This window comes from Suncus etruscus, chromosome 15 (genome assembly GCF_024139225.1).
Source record: "Suncus etruscus isolate mSunEtr1 chromosome 15, mSunEtr1.pri.cur, whole genome shotgun sequence".
NCBI lineage: Eukaryota > Metazoa > Chordata > Mammalia > Eulipotyphla > Soricidae > Suncus > Suncus etruscus.
The window spans coordinates 64,644,905-64,670,003 of record NC_064862.1 but is presented as its reverse complement, the minus strand read 5'-3'; the positions used below and the strand labels follow the sequence as shown (position 1 = coordinate 64,670,003).

General features: G+C 39.4%; 1 protein-coding gene across 1 annotated transcript in view; it reads left to right on the top strand.

The window, feature by feature from the left end:
• Window positions 1–25,099, top strand: part of DNAH3 (dynein axonemal heavy chain 3) — a 211,421-nt gene that overhangs the window by 94,160 nt on the left and 92,162 nt on the right. The window contains exons 37-39 of the mRNA XM_049788146.1: window positions 6,735–6,835; window positions 10,723–10,828; window positions 13,382–13,511. Of these exons, the coding sequence (XP_049644103.1) occupies window positions 6,735–6,835; window positions 10,723–10,828; window positions 13,382–13,511 (337 nt within the window). The remainder of the gene's footprint in view (window positions 1–6,734; window positions 6,836–10,722; window positions 10,829–13,381; window positions 13,512–25,099) is intronic.

Here is a 25,099-nt window from a genome sequence, read left to right as displayed (position 1 = left end):
TAAGCTTATTATCATGGATTGGTCCTTCCAGCCTTCATCTCTATTGTCTCTGGGTATTATTATTATAATGTCTTTATTTTTTTTAAATCTAACATATGAGTGAAACTATTCTGTGCTTATCTCTCTCCTTCTGACTTATTTCACTCAATGTAATAGTCTCAAATTTATTCAAGTATAAGCAAATTTCATTACTTCATTTCTTCTAACAGCTGCATAGTATTCCATTGTGTATAGATGTTCCACAGTATCTTTAGCCACTCATTTTTTGTTGGGCATCTGGGTTGTTTCCAGATTCTGTCTATTGTAAATAGTGCTACTATGACATAGGGGTGCAGAAGGAATTATTTTATTGTGTTTTTGTGGTTCTAGGGTATATTCATAGGAGTGTATTGCTGAATCAGATGGGAACTCAATGTCTAGTTAATTAAGGAGTATTCATATTGCTTTCTAAAAAGGCTGGACTAGATGGCATTCCCACCAGTAGTGAATGAGAGTTCCTTTCTCCTCACATCCACGCCAGCAGCGGTTGTTATTCATCATGAGATGATGATTGATCATTGATGTTTTGATTTACATCTCCTTGATGATTAGTGATGTGTTGCATTTTTTCATGTGTCTTTTGGGCCTTCTGTATTTCTTCTTTGAGGAATGTCTGTTCATTTCTCCTCCCATTTTTTGATAAGGTTAGATGTTTCTTTTCCTTGTTAAGTTCTGTCAGTACCTTGTGTATCTTAGATATTAATCACTTATCTGATTAGTATTGGCGGAATAGTTTCTTCCATTTTGTGGGTGGCCTTTGTATCCTAATCATTGTTTCCTTTGAGGTGCAGACGCTTCTCAATTTAATGTAGTCCCATTTGTTTATCGCTGCTTCCACTTGTTTGGACAGTGGTGTTTCCTCCTTGAAGATGCCTTTATTTAAGTGTCATGGAGTGTTTTGCCTATGTTTTCTTCTATACACCTTATAGTTTCGGGTGTGATATTAAGGTCTTTCATTCATTTTGATTTGACCTTTGTGCATGGTGTTAGAGAAAGGTCTGAGTTTGCTATTTTTGTATCTGGTTGGCTAGTTGTCCCAACACCGGAAGAGGCTTTCTTTGCTCAATTTTGTGTTTCTTGCCTTGTTGTCAAAGATTAACCGATTGTATGTCTAAGGATCATATTCTGAATACTCGTCTATTCCATTGATCTGAGCATCTGTCTTGATTCCAACATCATACTATTTTGATGTAATACAATTTAAAGCTGGGAAGAGTGATGCCTTCCATCTTGTTTTTCCTAAGTGTTGCTTTAGCAATTAGTGGGTGTTTGTTTTTCCAAACAAATTTTGAGGCATGTTTAATCTACTTCTTTGAAGAATGTTATGGGTATCCTTAGGGGGATTGCATTAAATCTGTACAATGCTTTGGGGAGTATTGCCATTTTATTAATATTTATCCTACCAATTTATGAGTAGGGTATATGCCTCCATTTCCTTCTGTCTTCTTTTATTTCTTTTTTAATTAAATAATTTCTTTATTTAAATACTTTGATTACAAACATAATTGTAGTTGGATTTCAGTCATAATAAGAACATCCCCCTTCACCTGTGCAACCTTCCTATCACCAATACCTCTATCTCTTCCCTCCCCCTTGCCCTGCCTGTATTCAAGACAGGCTTTCAAGGTTCCTCATTCACTGACATTGTTATGATAGTTCCCAGCGTAGTTATTTCTCTAACTGCACTCTCTCTCTCTCTCTCTCTCTCTCTCTCTCTCTCTCTCTCTCTCTCTCTCTCTCTCTCTCTCTCTCTCTCTCTCTCTCTCTCTCCTTTCTCACACCTGGCAGGGGATACTCCTAGCTCTGTGCCCATATAGGATATCAGGGAGCAAACCCAGACCCATCCAGGTCAGATGCATGCTCTACCAATGTGCTATTGCTCAAACCCCCTAAAATTTTCTCTTAATACTGTTTCTGCTATGCCACACAGGTTCTGGTAATTTATGTCTTCATTCACATTTGTTTCCCAAAATCTTTGATTTTCTCTTTGTTTTCCTCTCTGACCCACTGGTTGTTCAGTAGTAAGTTTGTTTATTTACTTTTTGGTTTTTGTTTGGTTTTTTGAGTGAGAGAGAGGAGAGGGAGAAGGAGAGAAAGAGGGACAGGAAAAGGAGAGGAAAAGGAGAGAGAAAGAAGAGAAAGGGAGAACGAGGGAGAAGGGGGGGAGAAGGAAGTAGGGAGAGGAGAGGAGAGGGAGAGGGAGTGAGGGAGAGAGTGGGAGAAGGAGACAGAGGAGAGGAATACGGCAGGGGGAGGGGGAGAGAGGGAGAAAGAGGGAGAGAAAGAGGGAAAGGAGAGAGAAAGGAGTGAAAGGGCAGGAGAGGGAGAGAGGGAGTGGGGGAGAGAGAGAAGAAAGGGAAAGGGAGAGAGAAAGGAGTAAGAGAGAGAAAGAGAAAGGAAGGGAGAGCAAGCTGGACAAAGGGGGGGGGAGTGGGAGGGAGAGAGAGTGGGAGAGGGAGAGAAAGAGAGTTTCTAGCAAATTATTTAATTTCCAATTGTTAAAGTTTTTCCTGTATCTGTTTGTGATTCACCTCTAATTTCATTGCATGATGATCTGAGAAGGTAATTCTTTTTTTTTCTTTTTTCTTTTCTTTTTTTGGTTTTTGGGCCACACCCGTTTGATGCTCAGGGGTTACTCCTGGCTATGCACTCAGAAATCGCCCCTGGCTTGGGGGGACCATATGGGACACTGGGGGATCAAACCGCAGTCCGTCCTACGCTAGCACTTGCAAGGCAGACACCTTACCTCTAGGGCCACCTTCCCAGCCCCTGAGAAGGTAATTCTTACATTTTCTTTCCTCTTGACTTTATGGAGGTATGTTTTACGGCCTAGCATGTAATCTTTCTTGGAGGATTTACCATGTACATTGAAGAAGAATGTGTATTTATTTTTCTGGCCACGGATAGCCACCATTCTCTTCCATTTTGTCCTTCAGAGCTAGTATATTCTTATTAGTTATAGCCTGATTGGCATATCAAGACATGACAGGGCAGTGCTGAAATCTCCTACTATTATTTTGTTGCTATTGTTGCCTTCCTTCAGATCTGTCAGAAATTGTTTTAATTATTTTGCTGTCCCTCATTGGATGCATATATGTTTATGAGTGTGATTTCTTCCTGGTGCACATATTTCTTGATTATCAAGAAGTGTCCATCTCTGTCCTTATTGTCTTTAAAGTCTAAAGTCTGTGTCATCTGATATTCTTACGTCATATCATATGTTATATGATACTGTTATGTATGGCCACTCCTGCCTCTTTAAAGAAGTTGTTTGCTTGAATGATTGTTCTCCAACCTTTGACTTTGAGTCTATGTTTGCTCTGACTATTCAAATGTGTTTTTTGGAGGCAGCAAAACATGGAATTCTACATTTTGATTTATTTTGCCATGCTGTGCCTCTTAACTGGTGCATTTAGTCCATTGACATGAAGAGAGATGATTATTATGGGATTTTGGATCATCTTTTTGTAAGAGTTTGGTGTGTTTGTTGGGTCTGTCTTACCTTAAAGTAGATCTTTCAGTTCTTTTAGGTTGTTTTTGAGTTTGTAAAGTTCATCCACTGTTATCTATATGTGAAGCTGTGTATCTTTCCTTCTAACCTAAATGTAAGTCTGGCTGGGTGAAGTATTCTAGGCGAAGCATTCATTTCATTATGTTGTGTCACTATATCCCACCATTGCTTTCAGGCCTTAATAGATGCTTTTGACAAATCTGTAAATCTTAAAGATTCTCCTTTGTACGATTTTCCTTTATTATCTTGTTGCCTTCAGTGTTTTATCCTTATCTGTGGAATAGATTATTGTGACTAGAATGTGCCTTGGAATGTTTTTCTTTGGATCTCTTTTAGCCGGTATTCTTGGTCATGTGGTAGTTGGTTGCATGCACTCTAGCTCTGGGAGTTTTTCTGCAGTGAAGTCCTTGACTGTTGAATTTTCATAAAGATTTTCTTCCTGGTCCTTTGAGACTTCAATGATTCTCTTGTTGTTTCTATTGATTTTATCACAGACCTCTATTTTTATCTGTTCACATTCTTTGAGGATATTTTCATCTGATTGTTTGTTTTAAGGCTCTGTTCTAGCCTCTTCTGTTGTATGGAGTTGTTATGCATCTCATATTTCAGCTCACTGATTTTTGTCTTCAGCAGCTGTTACTCTGTTGGTGAGGCTTTCCAGTGAGGTTTTTTTTTTTTTTTTGGCTATCAAGTTTTTTAGCCCTGATATTTCAGTTTGGAGTTTTCTTTTTGTTCTTTGTTTGTTTTGTTTTTGGGTCACACCCGGTAGCGCTCAGGGGTTACTCCTGGCTCCAGTCTCAGAAATCTTTCCTGGCAGGCTTGGGGGACCATATGGGATGCCGGGATTCCAACCAATGAATGACCTTCTGCATGAAAGGTAAACGCCTTACCTCCCTGCTATCTCTCCAGCCCCTGGAGTTTTCTTTTTCTACTTTCATTTCCTTTTGATCCTTATTTGTGGTTCAGTTAATTCTATGGATTCTTTGAGTTCCTTGAACATCCTCCAAATTTCCTCTCTAAAGTCTCGAAGAGGCTATATAGTGTAGCTGGCATTTGTTAGGTCTTCAGATCTATATTCTTCATTCTCTAAACATGTGATGCTTTCTATAGTGTCCTTTGCAATGTGTTTTTTTTCTATATGTTGTGCTGGTGTACAATCATAAGAGACTGTAATCATAGGGGATAAGGACAGTTGTAGAGCTTAGTGGAAAAATTGAGCTTTTCTGTTTTTGTATCTCTAGCAAGGAGAAATCTGTATTTCTTTAGCAGAGGAGGGGCTTTGCCTTTCAGCTTAAATATGTCCCTTGAGGGAAGGGGCACTCACCCCTCTGTTTCTCAGGTCTTCTGCCAGCCTCGGCTTGAGCTGAGGTTATTACTGCTTTTGTCTCTCATGGCAGGAGAAGCCTATGTTCCCTCAGTTAAATTAGTATTTTCAAAAACCATAATTATGCTCGGCACATAGCAAGTGCTATATGTTAAATAATAAATTAAAATTTGTCACCATTTCAAGGAAGAGTTTCTACACTGAACATACATCTTTATCATATCAAAATACATTTTTCTACTGTGTAAATTTTACTAGACTGAGTGAGTCATGTTCAACAATGGAAGGCCTAATTATCCAAATTATACATATACACTAATCGTAGAATATCTATAATTTTGATTATATAGTATGTAAAAATAGAAATTTCCCTCTTCCCTCACATAGAAACATTTTATTATCTGATATGGACCATGTCATATAATTTAATTTATACTTATTTTGATTGGCCTTGAGATAAGAAGGGTGAAGAGTCATTGTCAGGGAATGTCTTGATCTCTCAACTCTGGGTAGAAGTTTTATCTGCTGTCGCAGGTTTGGGTCAGTTTTACTTTTTTGATAAAAAAAAAAAAAGTATAAAGCTGGTGGTGTTAGTCCCACAAGTACTGTGGCCTCCCTGAGAGTGCGAGATGACCTGTTTCCAGATGTTGTTTGATGTGGGTCAATAACAGGCAGAAAACTTTTTAACATAACAGGATGAGCCACAGGAGCCCTGGAGTTCCTCTTTTCCATTGATAGACAAAAGCCTCAGGCCATCGAAAGCTTAAACATCTCACATGTACCTATATAGGCAACCAATGAGAGCAGCAGTATTTAATGTACTGCTTAATATACAGACTTAATGTACATTCCAAGGCTTTCTATGTCTTTTGCTCTCCTTTTTTCATAAATGCCTGTTAAACACTAGTAGATTTTTTAATGGTTTTTCCATCCATTCCAAAAAGAATGTATGGGGTTATTCCTATCAGTCTAGCCCTGGACAAGCCCAAGAGAGATTTCAAAAGACACATATCCTGGGGATGAGGGTGGAAACAAATAAAACAGGATAAATTCGTGCAGTTATGTCAAACTCTGAGGAAGGCACCAAGAACCCGAGTGATTGGTAATTTTCCCGTCCTTCATCAAAGGCTACAATTCCAAGTTTCTCTGCTCTTCCCTTTTAAAATTACAATTCACCTCTTTCTCTCCAAAAATGTACAACTTGGGGGCCGGGAAGGTGGCGCTAGAGGTAAGGTGTCTGCCTTGCAAGTGCTAGCATAGGATCCCCCGGCGTCCCATATGGTCCCCTCAAGCCAGGGGCGATTTCTGAGCACATAGCCAGGAGTAACCCCTGAGCGTCAAATGGGTGTGGCCCAAAAACCAAAACCAAAAACAAAACAAAAAAAAATGTACAACTTACCTGACTTGGCTTTGTTTTTTTTTGTTTGTTTGTTTGTTTGTTTTTAACTACACATAGCAGTACTCAAATATCACTCCTGGCTCTGAGCTCAAGGATCATTCCTAACAATCTCAGTGGTTCAATCAGATTGGCCAAGTACAAGGCACCTTCCATTATCATGCCTTCCTGATCTTGTCTTCTACTTGACTTTATTTTCTTTTTTATTTTTCTTGAAAGCATGTTGATTATTTTTTATATATTATATTTATTTTCTGTCTCCACCAGAAAAAATGTCAGCTCCAGGAGAATAGGGATTTTTGTTTTTGTTTTTCTATGTTAGTGTATGGACCTAGAACACCGTCTCAGATAGTAGGTGCTCAAGACATTTGTTGAATGAATTTTAACGCTCTGTCTCTCTCCTAAGGCTTTTCACTTGAAAATGGAATTTAAATCAGTCCCTGACTTCTGTTTTGCACTTTCAGCTATGTTTAATGAGTGGCGAGATTATCCAGATGAACTCCAAGATGAGCCTGATCTTTGAGCCAGCTGACCTGGAGCAGGCCTCCCCAGCAACTGTGAGCAGGTCAGTGCTCTCCAGATCTTTCCCATCTTTCTCCAAAGGAATCCTGGCTTTCTAACATGAACCCTAAGCAGAAAAATTGCATTGAAAAGCCAACAATGTGATTATGCCTTAGCATAATTCATTATTTGTTGTGACTTAGATTTGTCATAAAACTAATATACTGCTGATTGGAAGTCCAGAATCAGCCAAGTACTCTGAAAAAGGTTTAACATTTTGAGTTTGACATTTGGGGAGATAACTCATGATATAAGTACATGCTTAGCCTGTACTATGGATATACTGAGTCTTTACAAACAACCTGGGTTCTATCTGTGGCAATTCTGCTCTGAAATATAAACACAAATTGAACTTTTGCTCCATATCTAATAAGAGACATGGCTAGATAATCAATCAAAATGGCATCGTTCTCAATAAAAGTACTTGGATGTGTAAAAACATGTTTTATTGGAAGGTATTGAAGAAGGGGAAGGAGAGGATAAGAAAGGGAGAGAGTAACATGCTTAAGAGAGCATGTGGGCTTCTCCAAAAGTGGAGAGAGGCCCTTGTACACAACCCACCATGAAAGTAAGGAAGTTCACACCTCAAGAGGGAAGATGCAGGAGACATGGGCATGCACGGTCCATGTTCATGGGCCAGGGAGCACATGTGTGCTTCTCCTTGGTTCCAAATTGGTTTATATGGGATTTATCCCAACCTGCTCTATTTGGATTTTTCTACTTAAGTTAAGATACCCCAAAACAAACAAACAAACAAAAGAGTTTTTTGGGGGATGAGAGTAGGAAAGATTAGGAAATATTGATCTTCCTGGACCATCCTTTTTTTCTCTGGCCCTTGTTCTTGGTGATATTAGGGCAAGTGACAAGAACAACTTCTTCAAATCTACCTAGGTTTAATTATGTCCCAAGAACTTAGTATATTCCAAGAAATTATTGCCATGGGGGAGTGGGAGGACTTTCCTATCCTACCTGCTTAAGAAGTAATTCAGAGGCAAAGAAGTCACAAATTTTCTATATTTCTTTATTGCACTTAAAATAATTAAATGTACTGGCATGCAATCATTCCGATACATCTTAAAATTTTAAAGATAAAATTTTAGCAATATTATATATAAAAATAAGCTTAAAATACTGATACTATGATATAAGTATATTGTAGTATAGTCTCCTCCCCTGTTAAAATTGTTAAAGGCGAGTAAAATAAATATGCATAGATTTTAGGAACATAAAATGCTTTAAAAATCGTTGAAGGAGGGCCGGAGAGATAGCATGGAAGTAGGACATTTGCCTTGCATGTAGAAGGACTGTGGTTCAAATCCCGGCATCCCATATGGTTCCCTGAGCCTATCAGGATCAATTTCTGAGTGTAAAGCCAGGAGTAACCCCTGAATGCTGCCAGGTGTAACCCAAAACAAACAAAAAATGTTGAAGCAGGCCAGTGATATGAAGCTTACCACAACAAGTGGTGAGTGCAGTTGGAGAACTACACTAACAACTATCATGACAATGGAAGTAAGTGAGATAAATAAAACACCTGTCTTGAATACAGGCAGAGGAAGGAGATGGGGGGCATTGGTGGTGGGAATGCTGTAACTGGTGAAGGGGGGGGGGAATGTTCTTTTTATGACTGAAACCCAACTACAAACATATTTGTAATCGTGGTACTTAAATAAAGATATTATTATTAAATTTTTAAAAAGTAATAAAATTGACAGTGTAGAATGATGCTCCAAAAATAAAGATAAAAATAAATAAAAACATTCAAGGAGAAAATAATTCAAAAGGCAGATGAAGAGTCAAAATTCTATGTTATCTATCTCAGATAGACTAGCCAAGATATCAATATAGAAACAAAAACTGTCTTTGTTCCTGAACCTAAAGTTAAGGCCAAGTGGTCCTCAGTTTACCTTTTCCACAAAAAAAATCCCTTCAAAATAAGGACATTCTTTCCATTTTGTCCTGCTAGAAAAAATCTAAACCTTACCTTATTTAATTTGAAAAGTAAATAGGGTTTGTCTAGGGGAATTTTATTATTCATTGTGGCACTTATTCATCATCTACCCATCCTTTCTTCCCCATTCTTTCCCTTTAAAACAAGGTGGTTGCTTTAAGGCCAGGAATCTGCTCTCTTCCAACTTGCTATCTTGTCAGTGAAGCTCTTTCTCAATTATCACTATCTCTCATTTGATTAAACTCAGGTGCTAGTAAATTTTGTTACAATGGACAGTGGAGGAACCAGATAGCTAGATGACATCTACCAGCAAAATTCTAGATTCTAGGCCAGAATGATCATATAGGAGGTAAGGTGCTGGCCTTGCATGCAGCTGATTCCATTTCAAAGCTACCCTTGCACCATACGTGATCCTCTGGGCTCTGCTAAGGGTTAGTCCTGTGCATAGAACCAGAAATAGTTCCTGAGCACTGCTAAGTGTGATCCAAATCCCTCTATACTCCAATAAATAAATGTTTTTTATTTTAATATTGCAGATTTTGGGCTGGGGGGTATAACACAGCGGGTAGGGCATTTGCCTTGCATGTGGCAGACCCAGGTATACAGCATACCATATGGTCCCCCAAGCCTGCCAGGAGTAATTTCTGAGAGCAAAGCCAGGAGTACTGCGTGAGTGCCACTGGGTAATGCCCAAAGCTAAACAAAAAAATAAGATTCTAGATTCTGAGTGATGAGTTTTTACTTACTACTATTGTGTAAGAATGAAATGAGTTAATTAGAAAAGGTAAAGCATGGACTAAGAACATGTGTACCAATGATTTATAATTAATCTAACCCTCTGGACCTGAATCTCACAAAATTAAAATTATGTGATTGCATATTCTCAAAGTTTTGTGAGAGGTGTTGAAACAATCATGGTAAATTAGTACAACTTGTATTCTCACTTGGGGATGGCTAGCTATGTGAATTTCTTTTTTTTTTTTTTTTTTTTGGAGTGGGGGGTCACACCTAGCAGCGCTCAGGGATTACTCCTGCTCTACCCTCAGAAATCGACCCTGGCAGGCAAGGGGGAGCATATGAGATGCCGGGATTCAAACCACCATCCTTCTGCATGCAAGGCAAATGCCTTACCTCCATGCTATTTCTCCAGCCCTGTGGATTTCTTCTAAGTCACTATGTCTCATATCTAAAGTAAGCCGTAAGGAGGAATATATAGGATTGAGAGCTATTGGAGCCTAGCATAGTTGCTGATATACAGTAGGTAGTAAATGGTAGTTTACTTTGGTAACAAACAAATGAATACCCAAAACAAAAATGCATAAACTATATAAAATGTTTGCATGTCATGGGTAGTTTTGATCATTGCAATATAATTCCCATTGAGCTATGTGTTAAGCATGGTACGATGAAATATTCTTTATTGAAATTCCATGTACCCATTACGACATTTTATAATATTCTTCAAATTACAGATGAGCGTTAAAGTTAGTCATCAAAATCAACTTACTCTGGACCAGAGAGATAGTAGAGCAAGCAGGGCACTATTATGCAGCCATCCTGGTTCTCTCCCCCAGCACCATATATTCCCCATCAAGAGTGAACCCTGAGCACAGAACCAGGAGTAATCCCTGAGCACTACTGGGTATGGTCTAAAACAATCCTAAGAAAACAAAAACAAACAAGCAAACAAAAACCTAACCTAGCTAGTGGGATGTGGAGCTAGGATTTAAAACCAAATCACCCTGACTCCCAAGAGCCAGCTGATATCACAGGTCTCTAACCTTTCCTGACAAAATCAGAGCATCTTCACTTTGGCCAGGAGCTGTGGGAAGTCTGTGCCCTGATCCAAGCTACAGTCCCTTACCTGACTATGCTCTTCATCTCTGTGTGCTTGAAAGTCCAGATGCAGACTGGGCTGATCTCCTATGTGTACTTGCCAGGTGTGGGATGATCTACATGGAGTCTGACCAGCTGGGCTGGAAACCTCTGAAGGATTCATACATGGACACTCTGCCACCCAACCTCACGGACGAGCACAGGGAATTGGTGAGACTCTAGACTTCTTTGGCTTTCCATCCCTCCCAGTTTCCTTACTCCTCATCACTGTCATGATTCTAAGAAGCAAAATGAGACAAGGAATTATCTGCTTGTTTTACTTTGTGATACAAAATACGTCTGTTATTTTTCCAGCATTCTTCTGCACATGAGAACATGGGTAGTGTGGTCAATTTCTCTATTCTTTCACCTTCATCACTCCTGGGGATGGAGTATTTTGATGCTTGAGGAAAGTTCTGTATGCTGACTAAATATTGCCTCTTTCCTCACTGCCCTGCTAACAGAAAGATCAATTGCAAAACTATGTTCCCTGCTATGTTTCCTATCCTCTAGCCTAGATTCTATGCCCTTCATGCTAAGAAATTAGAACCAAATAAAAATGCTCTCAGCAACTGCTAAAATGAGCTTTCCCTCTTCCCTTCCTAATCAGAACATGACTAATCAAAGTTGGTATGAACCATACCTTTTTTTTTTTTTTTTTTTTGGTTTTTGGGTCATACCCAGCAGTGCTCAGGTGTTACTCCTGGATCTATTCTATGCTCAGAAATCCCTCCTGGCAGGCTCAGGAGATCAAATGGAATGCCGGGATTTGAACCACCATCTTTCTGCATGCAAGGCAAACGCCTTACCTTCATGCTATCACTCTGGCCCCTGAACCATACCTTATTCCCAAACCAGGGAAACTAAAAAGTTTCTGTTTGTGGTACGTTTTGTCCTTCCTTACATTATTACTACTATTCTCTAGGAAAGTTTCCCACATGAAAGAGCCAAGAAAAGTTATATTCATTCTTCCTCTGTGCAGATATTCTGTGTGCAATAGCAATGTAGGACATTCTGTTCCCAGCACAAGTCTACATATATACCTACAGTTTTCACATGTACACACATACAGGCAAATGTATTTTCATACCCAGTCTACACTTATAGAAAGTTTCCCACGCAGTAGGAGCATTTGGGGACTTCCCAGTGAATATTCTTCACACCATCTCACTTGGCAGGTTCTCATAAGAAGGTGTTATCTGGCCCACCTGCTTCTTCAACTTGGTCAGTTTCTCTCTTTCTCAGCACCTGCAGTTAGTTAGTAGATGCTCACTAAATATTTTTTTTCTTTTTTCTTTTGGTTTTTGGGTCACACCCGGTAGTGCTCAGGGGTTACTCCTGGCTCCACACTCGGAAATCACTCCTGGCAGGCTTGGGGGACCATATGGGATACCGGGATTCGAACCAATGACCTTCTGCATGAAAGGCAAATGCCTTACCTTCATGCTATCTCTCCGGCCCCTCACTAAATATTTGTTGATGAAATGACTATACCACATATATATTCTTATTTACATTCATATACCCATATATAGTCACATACATACATATTAATGTATTTACTTAATAAGTATTTAATAAGAAAATATTATTATTTAATAATAATAAGGCCCGTTATTTAAATTTTTTAAAAAAGCAATAGCACCATGGGTAGGGTGTTTGTGGCCAACATAGGTCCAATCCCCAGCATCCAATATGGCCTTCCAATTCCCACTACAAGTGATTTCTGAGTGTAGAACCAGGAGTAAGCCCTGAGCACATAGGGTGTGGCCCCAAAACAAAAACAAACAAACAAAAATGATTGTGGCCAGAGAAGTAGTATAAACAGGTGGGGTGCTTGCTGTGCACAAGATCTACCCCCAGGTTCTATCCCCAACATTCCATATGGTCCCCTGAGCTGCTAGGAGTGATCTGTAAATAAAGAATTACAAATAAACTCTGAGAACCACTGGGAGCAGCCCTAAAGCAAAGAAGAATAATTAGAAGGGGGAGCAAAGAGAAGAATAAATATATGTATTTTATACCTAGACACACATATGTATAAATATAAGCACATACATATATACATACATGGAATTGTAGAAAATGAGTCCTGCACTTATCTCTGGAACTTCTATGGCTATTTTATGCTAGTCCTGCCTTAAAAATTGGTTGTTTAGTAAAATTAAACTTTCTCTAGATTCAGAATCAGATATGGTGACTGGATCCTAAAACCATTTAATGCCTCCTGATCCACAGTCATTCTTGAGTGTCCAACTGGAATCCAGTAGTCACCATGCAGAAGTAGAGACAGGGGACAGCTTGAAGGCTGCATAGTTCATAAGAAGTTGAGGACAGAGACTTTCCTGTATATCTACATTTTAAAAAATAATCAGTTTTAGCACAGCGGTGTTTGCCTTGTAAGCAGCCAATCCAGGACCTAAGGTGGTTGGTTCAAATCCCGGTGTCCCATATGGTCCCCCCGTGCCTGCCAGGAGCTATTTCTGAGCAGACAGCCAGGAGTAACCCCTGAGCACCGCCGGGTGTGGCCCAAAAACCAAATAATAATAATAATAATAATAATAATAATAATAAATAAAATAAATAAATAAATAAATAAAAAACAATCAGTTTTAGTAGCAACCCTGCTTCCTTTATTTATGTTTATCCCCTAAGGAGGACCTGGATCTTGGTTTTAAACTCAATTTTGATCATTTTTTTTTAAATCTCACTTTCTACTCTCAGGTCAATGACATGTTTATGTGGCTTGTCCAACCCTCCCTGGAATTTATTCGTCTTCACTGTAAATCTGTTATTCAAACATCCCCCACCCATCTTGCCTTCTCAATGATGAGGTTGTACTCTACTCTGTTTGGTAAGTGCTAACTGTTTTAAGCAATTGGGGCCAGGATATGTGCTGGCTATTTTTCTGATTATTCCTATGTTCACTTTATTTCGGTTTAGAACAAACAGGTCTTTTGCATATGGATTACTGAGCTTGATAAGAGAAGGTCATGCATTTTGGCATAATCTATATTTTGCATTGATTTCCTGCATGCTTTTGTTGTTTGGGGGGGTATTTTTGGTTGTTGTTATTTGTTTTTGTTTTTTGGGTCACACCCGGCAGAGCTCAAGAGCCACTCCTGGCTCTATGCTCAGAAATCACCCTGGCAGGCTCGAGGGACTATATGGGATGCTGGGATTTGAACCACTGTCCTCCTACATGCAAGGCAAATGCCCTACCGCTGTGCTCTCTCTCCGGTCCCTTTTGTTGTTGTTTTGTTTTGTTTTGTTTTAATTTTTTGCATGCTTTTGTACATATTGCCCAGCTTTCTTCAGTTTTAGATCATTCATAATGTGGGAATAATAATTCTTTTGCCTATTTATCTAATAGTCATATCTGGTGAACAAGATAAACTTAAATAAGCTGTATATATGTATCTCAGGAAAAAAATTGAAAAAATAACATGAAGTATGCCCATATTAAGAAGACTTATAAGAATCTGATTCTATAAAATATACAGTTATGATAAAATAAAGTCACATTAGTTCATAAAATTAGGGAATTTCTTTAGAACATGGGAAGTATATAAATAACAGAATCATTTGAAGTCCTGGGGAGCTTCCTCATAATTATTTTATATAAGTCTAATTATATTGGACTATTCTGGGAATGAAAACAGATACAAAAATTTTTATTTGATACCATTTCTTTTTCTTTTTTCTTTTTTTTTTTTTTTTTTTTTTTTTTGGTTTTTGGGCCACACCCGGTAACGCTCAGGGGTTACTCCTGGCTATGTGCTCAGAAGTCGCTCCTGGCTTGGGGGACCATATGGGACGCCGGGGGATCGAACCGCGGTCCGTCTCCTAGGCTAGCGCAGGTAAGGCAGGCACCTTACCTCCAGCGCCACCGCCCGGCCCCGATACCATTTCTTTTTCAAGATGGCATGAAACTCAAATTCAAGATGAATCATCTTGCATCTTGTAACAAATGAAGGTTATTTTCTCAGCCCATTTCTTACTTTATTGATATACATTTTTCTGCTTTCTTTTTTCACAAATGTTCTTTACTGCTGCAGAATCCAATGTAAGATCCCACATTTTAGTTAATTGTTGCATCTACTTGACCTACTCTAATCTACCACAGTTCTGCAGTCTTTTCTAGTCTTTATAACCTTGTTTTCTGAAGAATAGTAGCTGGCTGAGCTGGAGCAATAGCTCAGTTGGGAAGGCATTTCCCTTACAACCAGCAGACCTGGGTTTAATCTGCGGCATCTGATATGATCTCCAAGCACTGCCAGGAGTAATTTCTGGGTGCAGAGAGCTGCTAGGTTTGGCCCCTAAACAAAACAAAGAATATTGGTCTTTTATTTTATAGAATGTCTCAGTTTAGTTTGCATCATGTTTTTTATCATTAAATCAATGTTGTGCATTTTTTGGTTAAATTATCTTTATTTAAACACCGTGATTACAAATATGATTATAGTTGTATGATTACAGTCATGAAAAGAACACCCCCCTTCACCACCAATCTCCCAGATCTCCCTCCTCCCCACCCCACCCACACCTGTACTCAAAACAGGCTTTCTATTTCCCTTATTTACTCACATTGTTATGATAGTTTTTAGTGTAGTTATTTCTCTAACTGCACTCATCACTCTATGTGGTGAGCTTCATGTCATTAGCTGCACCTACCAACCCTCATCTCTCTTGTCTCTGAGATACTGTTAAAAATGTCTTTCATTTTTCTTAAAATGCATAGATGCGTGAAACTATTCTACGTTTTTCTCTCTCCCTCTGACTTACTTCAGTCAGCATAATAGATTCCATGTGCATCCATGTATAGGAAAATTTCATGATAAAGAAGCAAGAAATCCTAAATAGAGCAAAGAAAGCCTATTCAACAAGTGGTGTTGGCACAACTGGTTAGCCACTTGCAAAAAAGCAAACTCAGACCCCCAGCTAACACCATGTACGAAGGTAAAATCCAAGTGGATTAAAGACCTTGATATCAGATCTGAAACTATAAGGTATACAGAACAACATGTGGGGCCGGAGAGATAGCACAGCGGTGTTTGCCTTGCAAGCAGCCGACCCAGGACCTACGGTGGTTGGTTCAAATCCCGGCTTCCCATATGGTCCCCCGTGCCTGCTAGGAGCTATTTCTGAGCAGATAGCCAGGAGTAACCCCTGAGCACTGCCGGGTATGGCCCAAAAACCAAAAAAAAAAAAAAAAAAAAAAAAAGGCATCTTTAAGGAGGATAAAAACAAGTAGAAGAAGAGATAAACAGATGGGACTATATTAAGCTGAGAAGCTTCTGCATCTCAAAGGAGATAGTGCCCAGAATACAAAAGTCACCCACTGAGTGAGAGAAAGTATTCACCCAATACTCATCAGATAAAGGACTAATATCCAAAATATACAAGGTACTGACAGAACTATACAAGAAAAAAAAAACATCTAACCCCATCAAAAAATGGGGAGAAGAAATGAACAGACACTTTGTAAAAGAAGAAAGGCAAATGGCTAAAAGGCACATGAAAAGATGCTCAACATCACTAATCGTCAGGGAGATGCAAATCAAAACTACTATGAGGTACCACCTCAGGCCACTGAGATTGGCATACATCACAAAGAAGGAAAACAAGCAATGCTGGCAGGGATGTGGAGAGAAAGGAACTCTTTCACTGCTGGTGGGAATGCCGTCTAGTCCAACCTCTATGGAAAGCGATATGGAGATTCCTCCACAAACTGGAAATTGAGCTCCCATATGATCCAGCTATACCACCCTAGGAATATACCCAAGGAACACAAAAAATACAATGCAATGTTGTGCATTTTTAATGAGAATATCACAGAAGTGATAATACATGTTTTTTCAGTGCATAAACAAGGGTTAATGATATCTTTTTATGTTCTATGTCTAAGGAGATTCTAGACAAAGTTAACTTTGGTCAGACCACATTTCTCTACATTATTGTGGGTGTTGTTGTGAATTCCTTTGTAATTAGTAAGTAGTTTGGAGAGAGCATTTGAACTATGCAAATAGTCTATTTCTCCTCAGACTTTTACACACTGATTTTGAAGACTATTGGGAGGTTATATATGCAATAAGTTTAATGGTAGCATTTTCCTAATATTAACATTCCACATTTTATTTATACTTCTATTTCATTTATATTTATTAACTACAAGTATTTTTGTTTGCTTTTTAACCACTTAAATAACTTTCTCCCCACCATCACCATCAATTTAATTTAAACACCATGGCTTACAGAGCTATTCAGAATACAGTTGTTTTGGACATTTGTTGTTCCTATATCAATTCCAGCACCAGTGTGACCTTCCCTTCACTATTGTGCCCAATTTCCAACTAACACCCCTTCCCCAAGCCTGCCCCGTTAGCTAGCATACTTTATTTTATTTCTTGTCTGTTACAAGAAAATGATAAGAATAATTATCAAAAGATAGTTCAGTAAAAGAAAATTTGTGGGGCTGGAGAGATAGCATGGAGGTAAGGCGTTTGCCTTTCATGCAGGAGGTCATCGGTTCGAATCCCGGCGTCCCATATGGTCCCCAGTGCCTGCCAGGAGCAATTTCTGAGCCTGGAACCAGGAATAACCCCTGAGCACTGCCGAGTGTGACTCAAAACACACACACACACACACACATGAAAATTTGTGAAAATTGTTTTATCTCACAATTATAAAAGTTATTGACTGAAGATTTATTAAACTTTGTGTTGAGCCTTCCATGTTTTTGTTTTTGCTTATTGAGTTATGTTGCTTTCTATTCTACTTTCCCATCCAATTCACTGTGCTCAGTAGAACTCTAAGTATTGTGGACATTTGGAAGTGTTGTGCAGCCACGCATGTGATCTCATCTTCCAGGAACTCCAGAATCAGCAGAAATGAGATGATTCTCAGCCTGTCACTCTCCTGAGGAGGCCCCAAAGTTTTTAGCTCTAAAACCATTGTACCTGGGAGTTTCATTGTTTGAAATCTCTTCTGAGATTAATACTAAAGCTGTGAAGCTGAGCTATTTAGATGGCTCAGGCTATGAGTGCTACAATTATTTTGTAAGGAATAATGGCTTTTTATTTTTATTTCTCCATTTATTTACCAAAGCCTGGGCCCATGGGTATTTGCTTTATTTTATGAGCTATAGTCCAATGCTATGGTTATTTCATTGCTCAAATGGCTTTGGCCATTGAGAGTTTACTCAGGTTGGTTTCTGTTTGTTTGGGTACCCCCTACCCTTTAAAGGCTGTCCCCATCCTTTTTCAAGTACTTTCTCTTTTTTTTTTGACACCCTAAAACTGATATTCCTGACGTTATATATTCTTTCTGACTCAGCCTTGTATTTGAACACTTCTCTAGAGAATTTTGATTATTTATAAAGATTAGTCTAAATATATGTGATTTAGAAACAAAAATATGATTACTTGGGAGTTCATTGTTACTAAAAAGGAACTCCAAGTACTTTCACATGCTTCTGGGAGCCGAAGACACTGAGAGAATGCATTAACTGATTAAGACTGAGGAAACTTAAGTGATTAAAAATAATAATAGACTTCCAGAGAACCAGGAATAACACATAGGCCAATGAAGGGAAAAGTTGAAAAAGAAGAGACACCAAAAGAGTGGAAAGGGGGATATATATACTATAGTATCTTACTACTTAAGGTACCAAAGACCTGAAACATTAATTTTGGGAGTTCCTTTGAAAAGGAGAATCTTGAACCCTTCCTAAGATCTGCTGAGCCAGACATGTAATTTGACAAATCTGGTGACTCTTGAGCGCATTAACATTTAATAAGCACTAGTGTCTTCATTAACAGCCTGGGCTATTATGTAGTGAGTCTGGCTTGGATCCAAATCCCACTTTTGTCTTTTTGTGTGACCCACGGCTTCTACAAGTTTTGTGTCATCTTTAAAATATGGATGAATGTTCCCCCATTTTATAGGTTTTTATATAAGCTAAAATAAAATACAGATGGTCAGAGAGAGGATTCTGGAAAGAAGGTAGGAAAGAAAGAACCAGGAACCAGTCTCCCCCACCTAGCCAACAGGTATACTAGAAGAATCTGTCTGATGCAAATATTTTAGAATTCTGGGATCTATTTTCACACTTAAAATTCCCAGAGGAATGCTCATAGAAAGTTTGTCCGTTTCTGCCCTAAGCACAGTAGCAAATTTCCTAGCTCACCATCATTCCTTTCAAGGGCAAAGAGCTATGCAGGTGTCTGGAACTAGCTTGAAGGCAACTTGAAGAAGACTTGCTAAGCCTAAGGGAATCTGGTCTGATGGCAGCCCTAGCCTCAGAAGGCTGAGGCAGAGACAAAGGCACACAGACTTCTATTGTTTTACCTCTGCTCTGGTTGAAGCCCCTCCCTTGCTGCTAAAACAACTTCCAGAGCATTTAAAGGGCCAGCACCTTCCATCCCCAGCTTCCTTTTGCTTTTAGGAAGCAGATCTTTAAGAAACAGAGCATTCAAAAACAACCATGTCTATTAAGGAATTCAGCGGGATCTTACTAAGTATGCTCAGAGAAAGGCACCGCCTCAAAAAAACACCTGAGAAGTTCTTACTTACACCTGGCTGATCTCCAGAAGAGATAGAGGCTGCAACAATTACAAAACAAAACTGCAAATGATGGGGGAAGGGGACAAATCAGATTTCAGTTGTTGGTTTTCAACAATAACAAAATATAACAAAGCATAAAAGAAGCAGGGAGGTATAGATAATTCAAAAGAAAAATAAATGACCGAAGAAAGTATAGATCACTAGATGAAGACTTTAAAACATTTAAAAACATTAAAGATATTCAAAGAACCATAAGGAGACAAAGGACCACAAAAAGCTAAGAACATTGGGAGAATAGTACAGCAGGTAAGATGTTTGCTTTGCATGTTACTGGCCCAAACACTGCCTGATGATCCCCTAAGGGGGAATGATCCCTGGACACAGAGCACAGAGTAAGCCCTGAGCATTGCCAGCAGTGGCCCAAAATCCAAAAATTTAAAAAGAAAAGAAAAACCATAAGGCCAGAGAGATCCAGGAATTAAAAGCTTATCTCACATGTGGTAACCCCAGTTGTGATCTCAGAATATCTTCCCTGAGTATCAGAACCATTCCTGACTGAGCCAGAAGTGACTCCTGAATACAGAGCCACCTGTAGTCCCTGAGAACTGCCAGGTATGGCCCAAATGCTCCCCTCAAAGAAAATTATGCGAGAATGAAATTCAGATGTCATTAAAGACATAGAAAATTTTAGGTAGCCAAAAAGAAAATTTAGATTTGAAATGTACAATAACTGAAATAAAAATTTATGAGAGCCAAAAAAACAAATCTGTACATGCTAATGAATCACCAGAAAACTTGAAAATATATCAATTTTAAATAATCAAATATTTGATTATTTGGGGATGGGGTGAACCATACCCAGCAGTGTTCAGGGCTTACTCTTGCTTACTCTGCTTGGAGCTCTCTTCTGGTAGTGTTTGGGACCATAGCAGTGCCAGAAATAAAACCTAAGTAATTGTGTAAAAGGCAAGCTCTGTGTACTGTCATTCTTTTGTTTTGTTCTTGGGCCACACCTGGTAACACTCAGGGGTTACTCCTGGCTATGTGCTCTGAAATCACTCCTGGCTTGGGGGCCATATGGGATGCTGAGGATCAAACCCAGGTCCATCCTGGGTCAGCCACTTGAAAGCCATATACCATACCACTGTCCTATCACTCTGACCCCCCTGTACTGTCTTTCAGCTTTAAATTATCTTATATGAAAACAAAGAAAAAAATAGATTGAAGAAAGATAAACAGATAAGGAGACCTCTGGGATACCATCAAACAGATTAATATGTCCATAGGAAGTTTCAGAGTAGATGAAATAGAAGGGAACTTGAGAATACCTGAAGACATGTTAGTGAGAAACTTCCAAACGAATACAAGAATATGACATGTAATAAGTTCAACAAATTCCTAGTGGTATGAGGAGGAGCGTGAAGAGATAGTACAGTGGGCAGGCTGCTTGTCTTGCAAGTGGTCACATTGCCTTGCTGAGTTTGATACCCCAGATGGTCCCCTGACCCTGCCAGGAGTGATTGCTGAGAACAGTCAGAAGTAATCCCTGAGAACCACCAGGTGTGATCCAAAAACAAACAACAACAACAACAACAACAAAATACTCGTATCACAGTGTCTCATAAGCATAGAAGATAAACAGTGTGGTACCACACAGCCTCCTAACCATCACAAGGTATAACCCTGGAGGCCTCCAAATCGAGTACTTCCAGAGTTGCTGTGATGTTCCCTGGAACCATAGGTCCTGAGAAATAGCACATCAAACTGCTAACCTGTTTGGCCTAGTATCTCTGGAAGTGACCTCTGTATATCTTGGGATCCACACAACCTCTACAGAAAGATGTATCATAAATCTATAAGAAGACAGACAGAGAATCTTGAAAACATCAAGAAAGAAGTGACTTGTCACATACATATAAGATCTTCATGGGGCTGGAGAGATAGCATGGAGGTAGGGTGTTTGCTTTGCATGCAGAAGGACGGTGGTTTGAATCCCAGCATTCCATTTGGTCCCCCAAGCCTGCCAGGATCGACTTCTGAGCATAGAGCCAGGAGTAATCCCTTAGTGCTGCCGGGTGTGACCCCTATCCCCCCAAAAAAACAAAGTATAAGATCTTCAATAAAATTACCACCAGATTTCTCATGAAAAACTTAAGAGGACATAGCAGACAATAGGATAATAAATTCAAAGTTTTAAAATAAACTATTGGGACCAAGAAATAGTACAAGGAATAAGGTGCTTGCCTTGTATGTAGCTTACCCTAGCTTTAGCTTACCCTAGCTTTATCTTCAGAAGCACTGCTGGGTGTCGCCTAAACCCCCATTCCTCAAAAAAATAAAACACAGAAATGAAAAAATGAATGAAAAATCCATTACCAACAAAACTGTCTTTCAAAACTGCTTTTGTGATTTCTTCTTTAACAAATTGGTTGTTTAGAAGAATGTTGTTTAGAGGGTGGCACAATAGTACAGATTAGGATGCTTGCCTTGCACATAGCCAATCCTGGTTTGATCCACAGCATCTCATCTCATATGGTACCCCAATTGTTACCAGAAGTAATTCATGGGTGCAGACCCCTGAACATAGCCTGATGAGCCCCTTTCTCCTCCCCACTTACAAGAATTATGGAAAGTAAGACGGAAGATACCTCAGTGGTAAAAAGATCTTCTTTGAAAGTATATGGTCATGAGTTTGATCTTTGGCACCATCCAAATACTTATTGCAATCCCAATGGCACTACCATTTGTAATTTCCATAATATACCAAAATGCTCAATATCTGGTACACTGCAATAAGTTGTGTGTGTGAGCACCACAAACCTATAAAACTTTTAGAAGCAAAAATAAAATAAAGTTCACAATACTGAATTTGGTAATAATTTCTTGGCTACACACTAACAACATAGACAATGAAAAGAAAAATGGACAAATTAGCTTACATGCAAACTCAAAACTTTTGTGAATAAAAAGAATAAGATCACATCTTGGGTTGGGGCACCTGGCTTCCTGGGGATAGGCTGGGAGTGACGCAGGCTTGCTGCTGAGATCCCCCATTCCCCAAGACCCCCATGGCCTGGGGTCAGTGATCATAAAGCCTGCCCTTTGTGTTGAATTGCAAGATTGTACGTTGATTAAGGCAAAGCAGCTGTTCCAAAACAAAGCAAAGCAAAAATATGATTACTCCGTCATTTGTTCCTGGAGGTTTGAAAGTCAGTGAAACTTTAAAAAAGAAAAATAATTAAAAAGGACAAAGTTGGATTGCATGATGTATTTTTATTTTATTTTATTTGGAAAGGTGTTGTTTGAGAATAATGTCTTTTCTATTTTTTGTTTGTTTGTTTTGGGTCACACCCGGCAGTGCTCAGGAGCTACTCCTGGCTCTATGCTCAGAAATCGCTCCTGGCAGGCCCGGGGGACCATATGTGATGCCAGGATTCGAACCACTGACCTTCTGCATGCAAGGCAAACACCTTACCTTCATGCTATCTCTCCAGCCCCCATAGGGTTTTATTGGGTCAGACCTAGCAGCGCTCAGGAATTACCCCTGGCACTACGCTCAGAAATCACTCCTGGTAGGCTCGGGGGACCATATGAGATGCCGGGATTTGAACCACCGTCCTTCTGCATGTAAGGCAAACACCCTACCTCCATGCTATCTCTCCAGCCCCCAATAATATCTTTTTATACCAGGAAATAGTTCTCCGGAATGATGTTGCAAACTACTACACCCTTTTATTTTTTTAATCAACACATGTTAAAGTGACCAAAAAAAAAAAAAAAAAAAACGATCATCAAAACAAGTGGAAGCAGAGATAAACAGATGGGACTATATTAAGCTGAGAAGCTTCTGCACCTCAAAGAAATAGTGCCCAGGATATAAGAGCCACCCACTGAGTGGGAGAAACTATTCACCAAATACTCATCAGATAAGGGGCTAATATCCCAAATCTACAAGGCACTGACAGAACTTTACAAGAAAAAAAAAATCTAATCCCGTCAAAAAATAGGGAGAAGAAATGAACAGACACTTTGCCAAAGAAGAAATGCAAATGGCCAAAAGGCACATGAAAAAATGCTCCACATCACTAATCATCAGGGAGATGCAAACCAAAACAACTATGAGGTACCATCTCACACCACAGAGATTGGTGCACATCACAAAGAATGAAAACAAGCAGTGCTGGCAGGGATATGGAGCGAAAGGAACTCTTATTATATGGAGATTCCTCCAAAACCTGGAAATTGAACTCCCATATGATCCAGCTATACCACTCCTAGGGATATACCCTAGGAACACAAAAATACAATACAAATATCCCTTCTTCACACCTATATTCATCGCAGTGCTATTTACAATAGCCAGACTCTGGAAATAACCAAGATGCTCTTCAATGGATGAATGGCTAAAGAAACTGTGGTACATAAAAACAATGGAATATTATGCAGCCGTCAGGAGAGATGAAGTCATGAAGTTTTTCTATACATGGATGTACATGGAATCTATTATGCTGAGTGAAATAAGTCAGAGGGAGAGAGATAGACATAGAATAGTCTCACTCATCTATGGGTTTTAAGAAAAATAAAGGACATTTTTGCAATAATCCTCAGAGACAAAGAGAGGAGGGCTGGAAGTTCCAGCTCAGGACATGAAGCTCACCACAAAGAGTGGTGAGTACAGTTAGAGAAATAACTACACTGAGAACTATCATTACAATGTGAATGAATGAGGGAAGTGGAAAGCCTGTCTAGAGTATAGGTGGAGGTGGGGTGGGGAGGAGGGATATTTGGGACATCTTTGATGGGAATGTTGCACCGGTGAAGGGGGGTGTTCTTTTCATGACTGAAACCCAACTACAATTATATTTGTAATCAAGGTGTTTAAATAAAGATATTAATAATAATAAAAAAGAAAGTACCAATTAGGGGGCAGAGTGGTGGCACAGCAGTAGAGTATTTGCCTTGCACATGGCTGACCCAGGATGGACCACAGTTCAATCCCCTGGTGTCCTGTATGGTCCCCCGAGCCTGCCAGGAGCGATTTCTTTTTTTTTTTTTTTTTCTTTTGGTTTTGGGCCACACCCAGCAGTGCTCAGGGGTTACTCCTGGCTGTCTGCTCAGAAATAGCTCCTGGCAGGCACTGGGGACCATATGGGACACCAGGATTCGAACCAACCACCTTTGGTCCTGGATGGGCTGCTTGCAAGGCAAACGCCGCTGTGCGTTTTTTCTTAAAAAAAAAAAAAAATAGGATCAGTAGAGTCAAAATGCAACTCCTGGAATGGGAGAAAAAAATTGCTGATAAGATATCTGATCAAGGGGCCAGGAAGGTGGCGCTAGAGGTAAGGTGTCTGCCTTGCAAGCGCTAGCGTAGGACGGACCACGGTTCGATCCCCCAGCGTCCCATATGGTCCCCCCAAGTCAGGGGCGATTTCTGAGCGCATAGCCAGGAGTAACCCCTGAGGTCAAACGGGTATGGCCCAAAAACCAAAAACAAAAACAAACAAAAAAAAGATATCTGATTAAAGGATTAATGTATGAAGTTATATTGAGAACTCCTAAAATCAAAACATAAAAACATGTTAGTGATTCAATGTAAAGAATTTAAAATATACTTCTCAGAATATATATAAATCCTAATAAGTACAGAAAAAAGAAGCTTATCATTATTAATCATTAAGAAACTGTAAATGCAAATCAACACTACCTGAGATACTACCACACACCTTTAAATATGACTGTTGTAAGAAAAAAAAGTTGACAAGAATGTGATGAAGAGATTGGGGCTGGAGATATAGCATAGAGGTAGTGTGTTTGCCTCGCATGTAGAAGGACAGTGGTTCGAATCCCAGCATCCCATATGCCCCCCCCCCCGCCCCC